This window comes from Lemur catta, chromosome 2 (genome assembly GCF_020740605.2).
Source record: "Lemur catta isolate mLemCat1 chromosome 2, mLemCat1.pri, whole genome shotgun sequence".
Lineage (NCBI taxonomy): Eukaryota > Metazoa > Chordata > Mammalia > Primates > Lemuridae > Lemur > Lemur catta.
The window spans coordinates 51,835,784-51,848,645 of NC_059129.1; the positions used below are offsets into that span (position 1 = coordinate 51,835,784).

Below are 12,862 nucleotides of genomic sequence, written 5' to 3' on the forward strand. Positions count from 1 at the left end.
AAGGAAGGAAGGCAGCGGCGGAAGAGGCGGGGCCAGAACGGCAGGACGAGCCGCTGGGTCCCAGCAAAGGCCAAGCCTGGCGGTGGGAGGTGAGAGGAGAGTCCTGCGCCGATCCAGTCCTCCTACCCCCGTCTTCTCTTTTTTAGCCACTCTTTGTGGGGCTGACGAAAGGAGCCATATCTTGCTGTCTGAGAGTCGCTCGGTCCTGTCAGCGTCGTCAGACTGCACCGCGCTCCCGGATCCTCACCCCGCCTCCAAACCCCTTCGCAGTGTCGTGCCGGCCCCCTCCGCTGCCCCACTGGTCTGCATGCTTGGGCCTTACCTCGCTACCTATATTCTGGTCTCATACCTGTGTTCAGACCTCACCCCACACCTCAGTGTCTTGCTCCTGTTCCAGGCCCACCTTATGCGTTCCTCCGCCCCCTCCCCCAGGCCTGTGGGATTGTTTTATTTTGCCATGCGCTAATCGCATGCCCGTTGCTACATCGCTGCTTACCTCCCAGCTTTGCCCCCAAGTTAAGTGGACCCCTAGACCCATTGAGGTCCACATCCTTTCCCCCGCACCCCCCTTCTTCACTCTTTCGTCTATTCTCATTTTCTGTTCCTGTACGGGAACGTCACTCCTGCCTTGATCACCATTTCTTCATGTGGGTTTACCGTCGTTTCTTATTCTCACTGTGCCTGTTGCCCCTACACTACGTCATATCATACATATCTTTCCTGTTCATTCATCTCCCATTTATAATCTGGCTTAATAACTGCGTTTATTTGATGACTCCCAAACTTTCATCATCTAATATTAGATTATGTTTGCTGAGCGCTGAGTATGTGCTAGATGCTGTTGTAGGTGCTTTACATACATGATCTTAAGTTTTACAATAACTTAATGAGGTAGGTATGAATATTATTACCATCTGGCAGAAGAGGAAGCAGGCTCAGAGGTTAAGTAACTTGTCTCAAACTGTGCAGTTGGTAAGGAAAGAGCCAGAATGCAGAGTCACATTTATCTGACTCTGAAGCCAGTATATTGCCTCTCTCCTGGTCTCATTCCCTACCCTTAATCCTGTGATGATCGCCTCCATCTCTATCTACCTGACTTAGATCCTTACCATACATACAGCACAAGTGCAGGGTGGGACCTGATCTTTCTTTCCCATAATTTTATCAGGTCCATATGCCCTTCCCCCTTTCACAAGACTCTCACACATTTTTCCCATCCAGTCATCTGCCCCAATGTCCCAGCCTCCTGTCATCTCCATTCTCTGTATTTGCTGTGGCCCACCCTTTATGTCTACGTTCCAGCTTACCCGGTCATTTATACTCCCTGTCCTGCCCCTCCCCATCCTACTTTTCCTCACATGTTCTGACCCCACTGTTTCACATGCTGCTGTCTTTCCTGCTTACCCATGTCATCCTTCTAAGTCTTGATCTGTATCCCTCTGCTGTTCTGCCCAGATTGTCCTGTTTAGCTGTCACTCTGTTTATTGTTACCTTGCCTGTTACTCTTCTCATCCTCTTTGTAACCTCTTCCATTTCTTAAACCCCCTCATTTCATTTCCTCAGTGTTTTCACTCCATTCTTATATAAATCCCAAAGTGTGTTCAGCTATTCATTTCATCCTATTCTTTGCCTTTCTGTTTGCTTTCTAAATTCCACCATGCAGCTTACCAGTCACCACCCACCCTCTCTGTGTCTTAGAATTCCACCCCTCTCTATGTAGTTTTTTCTCTTCTCATACTGCTTTATCTTTCTCCTTGTGTATCCCAGTAGGTCAGGATGGTGGGGGAACGGCGTGCTGGAGACCTCATGGTGCCCGTAGGGCCCCGACTGCAGGCATATCCTGAAGAACTCATTCGACAGCGGCCTGGGCATGATGGACGTCCTGAATACCTGATCCGATGGAGTATCCTCAAGTGTGGGGAAGTGGGCACAGTGGATGTGGAGGAAGGCAAGGCAGAGCACATCCTCATGTGGCTGTCAGCCCCGGAGGTCTATGCCAACTGCCCCATGTTATTAGGTGAACGGGCGTTATCTAAGGGACCTCAGCATGAACCAGCTGGAGGTTCAGGAAGCTTTCCCCGAGAACCAGGAGGCCTGGATGAAGTGGCAATGGGAGAGATGGAGGCTGATGTGCGGGCGCTGGTACGCAGGGCTGCCAGGCAGCTGGCAGAAGGTGGAACCTCGAGTCTCACAGCCTCTGTGCTCCACACCATCCACGTGCTCAGTGCTTATGCCAGCATTGGGCCCCTCACTGGCGTCTTCAGGGAGACAGGAGCCCTGGACCTGCTCATGCACATGTTGTGCAATCCTGAGCCTCAGATCCGTCGGAGTGCAGGCAAAATGCTGCAGGCTCTGGCAGCCCATGATGCTGGTAAGAGACAGCCAGGGGAAGAAGGAAAGCATTGGAGAGAATGGGGCCACTAGAAGTAAGAACAGAAAGAGATTTCCCAACTCTGTAAGAACACCTAGTATTTGGTGAATATCAATTCGATGCAAAGGAAAAATAAAGATTTATGGGGTAGTGCAGGCATATAAATAGGGGAAAATGATAGCATCTGATTTACCTGTCCATTCTCAATGCACTGACAGAGAAGAGAATGGGGTAGATTTGCATTTTTTAAACTGTGGGTTGAGATTTATTAGTTGGTTTTGTAATCAATTTGGTAAGTTACAACCAACATTTTTTAAAAATGTAAAATATCAAGTATGTAGCACTTAGGGTAAATTTTGTAGCATAAAATATATGTTTCCATTATATGTGTGTATGTTTGTACCAGATTACCATGTAAAATGTATTTCTGGCTGTTGGTATCAGTAACAAAAGTTTGAAAGCCTCTGGGGCAGAAGATAGAGTCTAGGAAAGGCAGGGAGAAAGTATTGGGGATTGAAGAGAAGATAAGGATTGGGTGTGGATTACAGGGAGTCGGGCTCACGTCCTCCTATCACTGAGCCAGCAAGATGGCATTGAGCAGCACATGGATTTTGACAGCCGCTATACTTTGCTGGAGCTGTTTGCGGAAACTACGTCCTCTGAAGAACACTGCATGGCCTTTGAGGGTATTCATCTGCCTCAGGTACTCTGCCAGCTGTGGGGAAAATGCTGTGTACAAGGCCTAGGGCATTATTTCTGAAAACATGGTTCAGGACTGTTTGTCAGCAGCAGAGCCACCTGGGGAGCTTGTTAAAATGAAGGTTCATGCCCTCCTCCCCATTCAGAATTTCTGAGATTAGAACCCAGAAATCTGTGTTTTAAGACACTCCCTGTGTATTTTTTACACAAATCCAAGTTTGAGAACTACAGGCCTGAGAATGAGGCCTTTATATTTTTCTGTAGAGGAGGATATTGGGGGGAAGGGGAGGGGCTCAAACTAGGAAAAGGTGAACCTATGCCAAGGACTGTGTCCTACAGATCCCAGGAAAGCTGCTCTTCTCCCTGGTGAAGCGCTACCTATGTGTTACTTCCCTGCTGGATCAGCTGAATAACAGTCCAGAGCCAGGAGCTGGAGACCAAAGCTCCCTGTGCCCCACAAGGGAGAAGAGCCGGGCACAGCGGGAGCTGGAGTTCAGTATGGCTGTGGGCAACCTCATTTCAGAGCTGGTGCGGAGCATGGGCTGGGCCCAGAACCTCAGCAAACAGGGCACGCTGCCTCCCCGGCCAATCCGGTCCATCTTTCAGCCCTGCATTTCAGACCCCAGCCTTTTACTCCCCACCATTGTCACCACCCCTAGAAGGCAAGGGTGGGTCTTCCTCCAGCGCTCTGAATTCTCTAGCCGGAGTGGCTATGGAGAATACGTGCAGCAGATTCTGCAGCCGGGGATGCGAGTGCGGATGCTGGATGATTACGAGGAGATCAGTGCAGGGGAGGAGGGCGTCTTCCGGCAGAGCAACAGTGGTGTGCCCCCTGTGCAGGTGAGCTATGCACAGTGGTGGGACACTGTTGGGGATCTATTGTAGGGGCTTCTATTCAGGCCCCCCCAAGGAGAAAACCCCCAGGAGAATTGGAATGGTAAAAGGGGGTCAGACATTTGGGAGAGGTACCATTTGGAAGGCTGAGGAAATCTGGTGGGAGGCAGGTGGGCTGTGAGATTGTGGAGAGACTCAGACCCAGGAAGCAGAACTGATATATCAAGATACCTCATCACCACTTCCACCAGTGGAGGAGACTAGTGGGGAGTGTGGGAACAGAGGCCATCATGGTTAGGAAGACAGACAAAGCCCACTCCTGGTAGGGGAAGGAAGCCTTTTGCTGTATAAAGGTTCTTCTGAGCCTAGCCAGGTATGTATCTGAGGGTGTGCCCCAGGTCTGGGACCGAGCATATCGTTTCAAGCCTTCACAGCCCAGGGCCCAGAGGGCTGAGCCCTCTCTATTCCTCTTTCCTCTTTCTTCCTCCCTCGTACCAGGTCTTCTGGCAGTCGAGGGGCCGCACCTACTGGGTGCACTGGCACATGCTGGAGATCCTGGGCCCTGAGGAAACTACTGAGGATACGGCTTCAGCAGCTGTGGAGAAGGGAGCAGGGGCTACAGTGTTGGGCACAGGTGAGCTGGAGAGGGGACGTGGATAGCATGTCTCTGAACAGAGGAGTAGTGACTGGGATGAAGTCACTTCTGACCAGGAACAGCACTAGGGGTTCAGAAACTCTATTCCTAATAGGTACTGATCCTTTCTGTGCCTGTATTCTCAGTATTTCCCTTCTGGGACTGGAAGCCTGTGGATAGGCTCTACGCTTTGCCATACCTTCAGCCTGAGCCTCAGAAGGAGGGATTGGGATATTTGACCCAGGCTGAGTGGTGGGAACTGCTTTTTTTCATCAAAAAGTTGGACTTACGTGAGCAGCAGCCAATTTTCCAGAATCTACAGGAGAACCTAGATGAGGTATTACAGGCCTGAGATACCTGGGCGGGGGTGGGGCTGGGGGTGGGGGGGTGGATTATAGTAGGGTTAGAGGTGGAATTCTCTAGAGGGAATTCTATTAGAATAGGTATGGGGTGCCACTTAGGGGGAGGCTGGGGCTAGAGGTTAGAGAGTTGGGGGGGTCCTGCTGGGGGAGGAGATAGTACTGTGAGGGTCTAGTGTGTGGAAGGTACGAGGGCATGGTGGGAGGTGGCCACCTTTCCATTACTGTTACCAGCACCTTTGTTTCTGCTTGTCCCTGAAATGCATACCTCCTCTGTTGACAGACCCAACGTGAAAAGGCCCTAGGTGAGATCTCCGTGCCTGTAGAGATGGCTGAGGGTCTGCTGCAGGTTCTCAGTAATCGGTTTGAGGGCAGCACCCTCAACGACCTACTCAACTCCCAAATCTACACCAAGTATGGGCTGCTGCATGATGAACGAAGCAGCTCATCTACTTCACGAAGTCCATCCTGTACCCCAGATCCACAAGAGGAGTCCAAGTTGGAAGCCAGCCTCTCTGAGGAAGAGACTGAGTCCCCCAAAGCAAAGGCTGAGATCCCTAAGGTGGAGGCAGAGCCCACCAAGGCAAAGACTCAGCCCCCCGTGGCACAGAGTGATTCGCAGCTGTTTAAGCAGCTTCTGGTGACTGAGGGGATAGCCCTGCCACCTGAGGTGAAGGAGGCAGGCGTTGGTGAGTCAGGGCTCACCTCCTCTGGGAGGAAGAAGTTGGAATGAGTCCTGGGTGGTCCCATTAGAAGAAGTGGATAGTCAGGGTAGAAGGAAAGCTATCAAGTAAGGTCACTTTTGCAGGGGAAAATACCTGGGAACCATGCATCCATCTCTTTCCCTTTGACCTTGATTGTATCTAACCACTACTCCCTTTCTTCAGTATCTTTGGAAGAGGACGGTTCATTTTCTGGGGTATCTTCATTTCATGGTTTGACCATTAGATCCCCTACATAGAATTGGAAAAGGATGTAGGCTACAGTAATGAATAATGTATTTAAATGTCAGTAGGATAACTGGGCTTGACCTTTAAAAACTTCCAGGTTGGAGGTACCACAGTTTTTTTTAGCCACTGCCTTTCCCCCATCAATTTCAGAAATGGCTAGAGCCTTGCGGGGTCCTGGTCCTCGCAGCTCCCTGGATCAGCATGTGGCGGCCGTCGTGGCCACTGTGCAGATATCCAGCTTGGACACAAACCGGCAGCTTTCAGGGCTCTCCGCCCTCTCTCAGGCTGTGGAGGAGGTCACTGCGACAGACCACCCTCTGGTCCATCCTGACAAATCTCTGAGGTTAGCATGCTGGGGAGGGAAGAGGTTTTCATTGAAGCTGTTGGCAGTGAGGGTGGTGGTAAGAGGGAAGGGGCTATGAGATCAAGCATTAGAAAAGCTGGGGAAGAAGGAAGGGTGACCTGAGAAGCGGCTGAGCAGGAGGATTAGATGTTACAATGGCTCATATTCTTGGAGCACTTCTTCTGTGCCAGCTACTGTGTTAGTATTTTACATACATTCTCTCATTAAATCTGCCTAACACCTGAGGAAGCAGTGATAGTGTCATCCTACTATATGGATGAGGAAACAGGCTTAGAGAATTTAAGTAACTTGTTCAGTTTTATAAATTTCAAACTTGGGTCCTTTTGGCTTTAGAGCTTGAGTTTTTTGTTTTTTTTTTTTCTTGGAGACAGAGTCTCGCTCTATTGCCTGGGCTAGAGTGCCATGGCATCAGCCTAGCTCACTGCAACCTCAAACTCCTGGGCTCAAGCAGTCCTCCTGCCACAGCCTCCCAAGTAGCTGGGATGACAGGCGCTCACCACCACGCGCAGTTAATTTTTTTTTGTTTGTTTCTATTTTTAGTTGCCTGGCTAATTTTTTCTATTTTTAGTAGAGATAGGGTCTTGCTCTTGCTCAGGTTGGTCTCGAACTCTTGACCTCAAGTGAACTCCTGACCTCAAGTGGCTGCCCAGAGTGTTAGGATTACAGGTGTGAGCCACAGTGCCCAGCTTTAGAGCTTGAGTTTTTTTGTTTTTGTTTTTTTTTTCCTTTTTTTCTCTCCCTGCTTTCTTTTTATTTTTAAAGTTTTTACTACTTTCTTATTATACAAATAATATACAAATGCATTCTCATTTTAAAAGTTCTGAAGAATATAAGAGAACATAGAATGAAAGGCCAAAAAAGTCCCTTTCACCACATTTAGCGGTCTGGTATATCCCTTAGACCTTTTGTAGATTTACATTTGTAATTGTGTGTTTGGAAATGGAGCATTTTCTGAGTTTATGTTTTAATATATGTAATCACATTCTACATATTTCTGCACCTGATTTTTGCTCTCACGCAGTGTGTTTTAGATAGCTTTCCATATTAGTCCGTGTGGAACTGCCTTGTCTTTTCACTGCTACATACAAGTCTGCGATGTGCTTGTATCCAAGTTCAAGTACAGTGTTCTAATGACTCTGTTTTCCCTTACCTCTGCCAACACTGGGTATTATCATTTAAAAAATCTATCTGATTGGCAAAATTTTAAGTGATTGGTATCTCCTTGTTTTAATTTCTTAGTTCTGGTGAAGTTAGGCATATTTGCATGCATTTGTTCTGTTTCTTCAGTAAATATTCTGTTCTTACCCTTTGCCCACTTTTTTATTGGGTCTTTTCCTTTTTCTTACAGATTTGTAGGCATTCTGGCATTAATCCTTTGTTATTTATGTTTCAGATATTTTGCTTGTCTTTTAAAAATCTTATTAGCTTTATTTTTGTGATTATAAAATAGTTTACGTTCACTGTAAAAAACGTTAGAAAATTATGACAGTAAAAATCATCTGAAAGCCCCTTATGCAGAGACAATCACTGTTAACATTTTGGTAAACATCTTTGTATTTTTATACATATTATCAGTGTATATTAATTAGTTTATAAAAAACCATGGTTACAGAAATGGATATATATTTAAAGTACATTTGATTCACACTGTAGTCATCATTATGCTTCTGAGAAAGGACTGATAAAAACAGAACTTTCCCAGTAACTTTATTTGCCATCTTTCCCAGAAGTTCTTTTGTGTTCTTTCCCTCCATAGTTCCCAGGCCACCTCCTCAGCCTGCATTTCTGTCACTATGAAGGAAGATGTCATTTACTGCTGTCTTCCTCTCATGACCCTCCCTGTGATATAGGGACTCTGTAGGCACTTCATCTTCTTTCAGATCAGCATTTCCATTGGAGCATTTCTCTAGCTCATTGCTTGTCTTTTAATTTTGCTTATAGTGTCTTTCATTGTGCAAAAGTTTCAGATTGTTATGTTGCTATATTTTCAACTTTTTTATGGCTTCTAGATTTTGTGTCCTACTTAAAAAGGTCTGTCCTATTCCAGGATTATGAAAATAGTTCCCTTTATTTTCTAAAACCATCTATGATTTTGTTTTTTACATTCATTTTAAAATCCATTTGCAATTTATTTTTGCAAATGATGCAAAGTAGAGCTCCAATTTCAATTTTTTCAAATGCATAGCCAGGTATTTCAGTATCATGTTTTTAAAATTTTATTTTATGTTATGTTATTTTTTATTTATTTATTTTTTTTGAGACAGAGTCTCGCTCTGTTGCCCAGGCTAGAGTGAGTGCCGTGGCATCACCCTAGCTCATAGCAACCTCAAACTCCTGGGCTTAAGCAATCCTTCTGCCTCAGCCTCCCAAGTAGCTGGGACTACAGGCATGTGCCACCATGCCTGGCTAATTTTTTTATATATATATTTTTAGTTGGCCAGATAATTTCTTTCTATTTTTAGTCAAGACGGGGTCTCACTCTTGCTCAGGCAGGTCTTGAACTCCTGACCTCAAGCTATCCACCCGCCTCCGCCTCCCAGAGTGCTAGGATTACAGGTGTGAGCCACCGCGCCTGGCCATATGTTATGTTATTTTTTTTTAGACAGAGTCTCACTCTGTCGCTCCCACTAGAGTGCAGTGGTGTCATCATAGCTCACTGCAACCTCGAACTCTTGGGTTCAAGCAATCCTCCTGCCTCAGCCTCCTGAGTAGCCAAGACTATAAGCTCACACCACCTTGCCTGGCTAATTTTTTTTATTGTTGGTAGAGACAGGGTCTCATTCGTGCTCAGGCTGGTCTTGAACTACTGGCCTCAAGCTATCCTCCCTCCTTGGCCTCCCAGAGTGCTAGGATTACAGGTGTGAGCCACCGTGCCCGGGTCCACATCATGTTTTAAATTATCCTTCCTTTCCTCACTGGCTGAGATACTACCCTTATTTCTCCTCTCATCTATTGATCTATTTGGCTATCCTATATCAGTTCCAGGGTTTCAGTTGTTGTAAGTTTATATTTTGATAATGTTAGGCAAATCTACCATTATTTTTTTCCAAACATTTCTCTCCCAGTGCCTGAATCTGCCTGTCATAGTATTTTTAAAAACATTTTAGGCATTTTGATTGGAATTACTTTGAATTTATAGATTTATTTGAAAAGATGAGCCAGAGTTCATAACCATTTTGCTCTACTGTTTCCTTCATGAGGTCAGGAACCAGTAAGACCACAGAGGGGAGGGAATCAGGAGTGAGACTGAGGCAAGGAGAGCAGGTTGGGGGGTGCAGAGGGAATGGCCTAGATCTCAGTGGATGGGGTTAGGATGGGAGTTGGATGGTGTTGTGGCTGGGAAGTCAGGCAAGACTCCTTGGGATGGGAAGTCCCAGTGTCTCTTCTCTTATCAGAGAGAAGCTAGTGAAGACGCTGGTGGAGCTGCTGACCAACCAGGTGGGAGAGAAGATGGTGGTAGTGCTGGGCCTACGCCTCCTTTACCTGCTCATGACCAAGCACGAATGGCGGCCACAGTTTGCCAGGGAGGGTGGCATCTATGCTGTGCTGGTTTGCATGCAAGAATATAAGACTTCCGTCTTGGTGCAGCAGGCAGGGCTGGCGGTGAGTGCACTGGGCCTGGCAAAAGAGAGTGATGGACTGGGGACTATTGATCTTGAGGAGATACTGTGGTGACTTAGCCCAGGGAGTAGATGTTGGGGTGGAAAGATGCAGGTGGATTTAAGAGTTTGATTTGGACAGTCTTGGGGATTGAGTGCATGTTTGGAGAAAGGGAGAAGGGAGTTTTTAAGAATGATTCCTGGTGTAAAATTGAGCAGCAGGGTACACGAGGTAGCGTAGCCATTTAGTAAGTGAGAGAATGTTGCAGGCGGAGGTACGGGGAGCAGGTCAGGAGTTGAGTTTTTAGGTATGTTGAGTGTCCTGCACCTCTTTAGTTACAATTAGATGTCTAGTTAAAAACTAATTTTCTATTCCTTCTAAAATTTCAGGAGAAAAAAAAACCATAAAAACTAATTTTATAGATGTAATAATTAAACTAAAAATACCTTTCTTTTTTTATTAGAGTGGTACCCTTACAAAGAAAATATTCCCTCACCAGATTTGGGTAAAACAGAGCCAGCATTGCCATTGCCTTGCCACCCTGGGCCCAAAGAATAGAGAAGAGAGGCCTTCATCCAGGGGAACTTACAGAATTGACCTCCTACCTACTTGAGACAGAAATGCTGGGTGGTAGGGTAGTGTGGGCAGGATGGCTCTGTATAGCCAGAGGGTCCCTAATGGGGGGCAGGTAGGTCCCAACCAGAGTAGTTCTGAGAATAGATTCCAGTTTAATGACCACAGCATGGATGGGAGCACATATCCTCTTAGAGCAGGCTGTGCCTGGAGAGGCCAGGAGGCCCTTTTCCTTTATGGGGCCAACTAGGTGCTACTGCTTCCCAGAGCATTCAGGCATTCACAGTCTAGGTCATGTATGCTCAAAGAATTCCGTGATCCTTTCAAGTTATGTGACCAAAATAAAGCATTTACTCCTAAATTCAGAGTCTTGCCCTGAAATGAAATTGTTAGGGTCTACAGCATTCAGCTAATTGGGGGAGTGTGGGAAACCAAAGAGAGATAGCCTCATTATGAGGTAGCATTTGCTTAGAGGGTCCAGGCCTCATAAGGGGGTTTATCCTGAGAATTATTTCTAGCCTAGTCCATCCTTAATGGATTTCCTCTAGAGAGTCAGCCCTTTAACCAGGCGAGACATTCTCTACTCCGATGGTTTAGTGTTCATTTTAATTTATTTTTTCTCTATAGTACTAGCAAACATGTTTTCATATTACAAGTATTTTTCCTATAATTCCAACCACTCTGCCCATGAGACGACCAAGTAGCCTTCTTGAGAAGAACTGGATACTGGCTGCGGCCAGGGGACACAGGTTTGGGAGAGTTGGCATATAGGTAGGAATTGGAACTGTGGGAATGGACGAGGTTGCTTCGGTGGGGGAGCACAGGGTGTGAAGAGAGAGGGGACAAGGAACCTCATGTTTGTGGACCAGGCAAAGGAACACCAGAGAGGTAGGAGGAAAACCAGGAGGATATAAAGTCACGGAACTCAAGGGAAGAGAGGCTTTGCAAAGGAAGGAGTGGTTTAGCGAGATGGGAGACGACATCAAGGAAAGCCTCTGATGACAACTAGACATTTTGAGAGGGTGTCATCCTCAGGGGAAGATACAGCTGGGGTGGCTCCCTTGGTGCTGGGAGCTTGGAGGTGGAGAGAAGTAGGCCAATTTTACTGTCTAGTCTTAGGGGATTTTTTTTGTTTGCTTTCTCTTCTTTTCCTTCCTCCTTCCCCCCCTTACTAGCATTTGATTTGCTATCACTACCTCTTCCATTTCTGCCTCCTCTACCTGTACTCAGCTGCCCCGAAGTTTGATGTCTAGAATGATGGCCCTGGCTTACCCCTTCCTCATGGTGGCTCTTCCTACTCCTAACTCTGCTTCCACATCCCCTTCACAGGCACTGAAGATGCTGGCCATAGCCACCTCCTCGGACATCCCCACTTTTGTTGCTGGTCGAGATTCTCTCCACCCTTTGTTTGATGCTCAGATGACCAGAGAGATCTTCGCTAGCATCGACTCAGCCACACGCCGAGGCTCTGAGAGCCTGCTACTTGCTATCCCTGCAGCTTTGATCCTGATGATGAACACTGAGGGGTCAGAGCGTTACCCTCCAAACTTCAGATTCCTCCTAAGTTCCAAACCCTGCTACTCCTCTGCCCCAGACTCATGTGCTCCACAGAAATTCCCCTCACATTGTCACCTCTGGATTAAACATTGGTGGCCCTCTTGATTGTCATTGGAAGAGAAACCAAGTGCTTGGGGGTAGGGAGATTCCCAGAGAGGGCAGAGAGACACTGATCTTCCTTCACAGGATTGGGAGGAGTGATCTGAGGTCAGGAGGCCAGATGTCCTGGTTCAGAGGGACCTCTAGAGCCCTTTCCTTCCCAACTGTAGGGCACTCTGCACTTGCTTCCCTGCTTCCATTGGATTCACTGTCTGTCAATTTCTTCTTGGGTCACCTCCCTCTTCCCAGGTGCTCCTCCGCAGTGAGAAATGGCCTGCTCCTGCTCAACCTGCTTTTGTGCAACCACCACACTGTGGGAGACCACATTATAACCCGAGAGCTGAGAGACACCTTGTCTAGGCGCTCAGGGATAGCACCGGGGACAGAACCCATGCCCACCACACGTACCATTCTCATGATGCTTCTCAATCGATTCTCAGAACCACCAGGCAGTCCTGACCATGCAGGTACCATTGTGGAGGGGGGCGGTTCTGCTGAGGAATCATACAGTGCCAGCCTGTGGCCAGGAAGGCTAAGGTTTACATACTAGCTTCTTACTGAAAGACACAAGGAATTTTCAGGAAATGAGTGAGCATTGTAGTGTTCAAGTTAGGTCATAAGTAGAACTTCCTGACCAAGAGGGCAGGGAGACTCTAGAATAGGTACAGGGAAGTTGCCTTCTCTGAATGGCTTTAAACATACATAGATTCCTGTCTTGTCTGGACTAGGTTTGGTTCAGTCTCACTGGATAGTAGAAGATTGGTTGAAGTCACATCTAGAGAGGCCTTCTTAAGAGGAATTGTAATTTATGGTATAGTTTGT

The 12,862-nt window shown here is 47.0% G+C and overlaps 1 protein-coding gene across 5 annotated transcripts in view; it reads left to right on the forward strand.

Moving 5' to 3' along the window:
- The first annotated feature begins 20 nt into the window (after positions 1–20).
- Positions 21–12,862, forward strand: part of CUL9 (cullin 9) — a 36,114-nt gene continuing 23,272 nt past the window's right edge. For 3 of the 5 annotated variants that reach the window (XM_045542007.1, XM_045542008.1, XM_045542009.1), the window contains exons 1-11: positions 41–89; positions 1,768–2,371; positions 2,920–3,074; positions 3,410–3,910; positions 4,403–4,538; positions 4,685–4,875; positions 5,181–5,586; positions 5,998–6,190; positions 9,607–9,814; positions 11,714–11,910; positions 12,290–12,507. In XM_045542007.1, the coding sequence (XP_045397963.1) occupies positions 1,777–2,371; positions 2,920–3,074; positions 3,410–3,910; positions 4,403–4,538; positions 4,685–4,875; positions 5,181–5,586; positions 5,998–6,190; positions 9,607–9,814; positions 11,714–11,910; positions 12,290–12,507 (2,800 nt within the window). In that variant the 5' untranslated portion in view covers positions 41–89; positions 1,768–1,776. Of the gene's footprint in view, positions 90–1,767; positions 2,372–2,919; positions 3,075–3,409; positions 3,911–4,402; positions 4,539–4,684; positions 4,876–5,180; positions 5,587–5,997; positions 6,191–9,606; positions 9,815–11,713; positions 11,911–12,289; positions 12,508–12,862 lie in introns of all 5 variants that reach the window. The other 2 variants (XM_045542004.1, XM_045542006.1) reach the window with 2 other exon arrangements.